At 34.3% G+C, this 2,760-nt stretch overlaps 1 protein-coding gene and 1 long non-coding RNA gene across 2 annotated transcripts in view; both read left to right on the forward strand.

Moving 5' to 3' along the window:
- The first annotated feature begins 530 nt into the window (after window positions 1–530).
- Window positions 531–1,572, forward strand: LOC108753086. The gene is made up of 3 exons (XR_001939598.1): window positions 531–678; window positions 1,231–1,318; window positions 1,407–1,572. It is a non-coding gene; the product is annotated as an uncharacterized LOC108753086 (long non-coding RNA).
- Window positions 1,573–2,125: 553 nt separating this feature from the next.
- LOC108753084 overlaps window positions 2,126–2,760 on the forward strand; it is a 1,992-nt gene continuing 1,357 nt past the window's right edge. The window contains exon 1 of the mRNA XM_018494428.1: window positions 2,126–2,517. Coding sequence (XP_018349930.1) covers window positions 2,178–2,517 — 340 coding nt within the window. The 5' untranslated portion in view covers window positions 2,126–2,177. The remainder of the gene's footprint in view (window positions 2,518–2,760) is intronic.

The following is a 2,760-nucleotide window of genomic DNA, read 5'->3' on the forward strand; positions in this document are numbered from 1 at the left end:
TCAGTGGAAGCATACCCTTAGGGGCGTGAAGTGACATTCTCTGAAGAAGTATAAACAAATTATATTAACACAGGAAGAATATACGAAAATGCAAATAATGAAAAATTATTCGCTACATTGTGTAGTTTCTCGATGCAAAACACCAAGTGATTTAAATGCCTTTAGAATGGACGCGTTCAAGCCGGACAAAGCACCTAGCTTGCTCGCCGAGCGATTGAATATGATTGGTTATATCTATAACAACCAATCATGTTTATTTGCTTGGCGAGTAAGCTAGACGCTTTGTCGATTTGAATGCGCTCAATAATTTAAATGATTTAAATATCATTTTGAATGATTTAAATGCTACAGTTTATGTTTGCGAATATTTTGTTCGACCAATGAGAGAGGCTCTTTTCCTAGAGACTTGAGCGTCACTGAGGGAAGTCCCAAGTATAAAGCGCGTTGTCCTATTGGCTGCCGGACATGAGCGCGCGTCAAATGACGCATCGCCGTACATGCGCATGCGCATTTGTTTTCCATTCTCCGTTTCTTCGTCCGTGCTTCGTCCAGTGGTCGGTCTGCTGCATCGTTCATTTTACCTCGAGAAACTTTCGAATGTGGTTGATTCGAAATCCGAAGTAATCCAATTATTCCGAACTGATCTAGAGTCGTCTAAAGGAGAAGATGAGAGCTAAGGTAAGCCGTCATCGACTCTCGTTGATAATTATCGCGTTCTTGAAACATATGCAATTATTTCACCGCGCAAAATTCACGAGACCGCCTCCTTCACTTGGGCATGTCGATTAATTTTGTTGATATGACACCAACGCTACGAATGTTTTCGCGTTGTAATTACAACCTTGATGATTAACTCGAGTTCATGATTATCTTTTTAACAACACTTAGCGGTTTCTTTTTTTTTTTTTTACGTCTTTTGCTTGTTTTATAATACATAACCTCGACTTCCATTTCCTAGAAAATCGACGCGGTGCGTTATCGATTCATAAGTCGGTTTTTTAACTTAACTTTCTTACATTGTTCTGTTCTTTCATTCTTGTATTCTCATTGGAGAAAAAAGAAGAAAAAATTAACAATTAACAGAAAATTGAAAGAACAGACCAAATCTCAGAATTTCTAGCAACATTTACTACGTTACTGCAATATTGTTGAAATATGCTGTATGTTTGAATTGCAGACACTGTAAACTTCAGAAAAAGATAACGATATGTTAATGTGTTTATTTTACAGTGGCGTAAGAAGAGGATGCGGAGGCTAAAGCGTAAGAGGAGGAAGATGCGTGCGAGGTCTAAATAAACAGTTCCTTTTCACAGTCTCTGTAGGTGTACAGTTTACATATTTGACGAATTGTGTAATCGTGCTATTTTAACACTTATACCATTCTTATTTGCTACGTAATATTTCAGCTGTGGGGAGAACAGACTTGCGACGTTTCACCATTCGATGAACGCTCCTAATTGAAAATCCCTGGGAGACGAATCTTCAATGGACACACGTTTTTCGCATTAAGAGAATTTTGTATTTGTAAATCTTGTCTGGTTAAATACATCAACTACTCAAGACAGAATTTAATTGAAGGCTTTTGTTTCATCCCAATACATTTCCGTTTCTCCTTTATGATGAATTATCTTAGCTCTGTACTTCTTCTTTTTACATTTAAGAGCAAAAAAAAAAAATAAATTATGCAAAAAGTTTAGCTGAAAAACCAAACTTCTTGGAATGTGGCCTGCTGATGCGAGTTTGTAAAATTCTTGATATAAAATTATCTATTTTATACTTATGTTTCATCTGTGCAGATTTTACTTTGCTTGCATAAATTGCTAAAAAATGTCGAAAAAATCGGCCTATAAATATATATGTACAATACAAAAATATCTTCATAAAATATGAACTCGATAAAATTATACATACATATATATATATATAAGCTAGAAACATTTTCAAAAACTTAATAATAGGATATGTCTACTTCTAATAATCTGTATTTAATTATTACACAACTAATAAAGAATAAAAGCCTTTAACGTTCAAGCTAGATCTTAATTATTACATTAAATATAAATTATAATTTTGGGATGATAATTATAAATTATGAAATTATCTAATATCCTCAGCATAACTACCTCGGCCGTCGGCGATGTCGCGACTTAACCCTAACCTAAGTTTTCGAAATTGACATGCGTTCGTACATCCTGAGGAACCTATTAAGCATACAGCGATTGTCGCGTGAAGCTCCTGGAAGTCATACATCACGATCGTTAACGTATTCATGGCTAAAATTGACGAGGAGGTTTTCAAGCGACGTGGGAGACGACCACAAGGACAAAAAAGATGACACTAGCAAGGATACCGATTATAACCTTGCCGCCGCTATGAATATAAAATACAAAGTATTTCACGATGAGGACGCTGACATTATTCTTGACGTGAGCGAGGAGCAGCAAAAGATCCTCCTCGAGGATCTGAACAAACAGGAGGAGAAAGTTCATGATCCTTACGCAGATATAAATCTAAAACGTGAGTAGAAATGATGTACCAACTAGAGAGTGGCTGTACAATAACAATGATATAAATGAAACATAAATTAATATGATTATATTTAAAATATTTTTAAGAAAGATATATATATATATATATAAGAAATTTTATATATATTTAAATGTATATCCTGGTAAAAATTTTTCTTAGAATTTTTCCTATATGTTAATTATGAAATATAAAATTTTTAAGATTTTTTATAAGTATAATTTCTGATGGAAT

Source organism: Trachymyrmex septentrionalis, unplaced genomic scaffold (genome assembly GCF_001594115.1).
Source record: "Trachymyrmex septentrionalis isolate Tsep2-gDNA-1 unplaced genomic scaffold, Tsep1.0 scaffold641, whole genome shotgun sequence".
In the NCBI taxonomy this organism is placed as follows: domain Eukaryota; kingdom Metazoa; phylum Arthropoda; class Insecta; order Hymenoptera; family Formicidae; genus Trachymyrmex; species Trachymyrmex septentrionalis.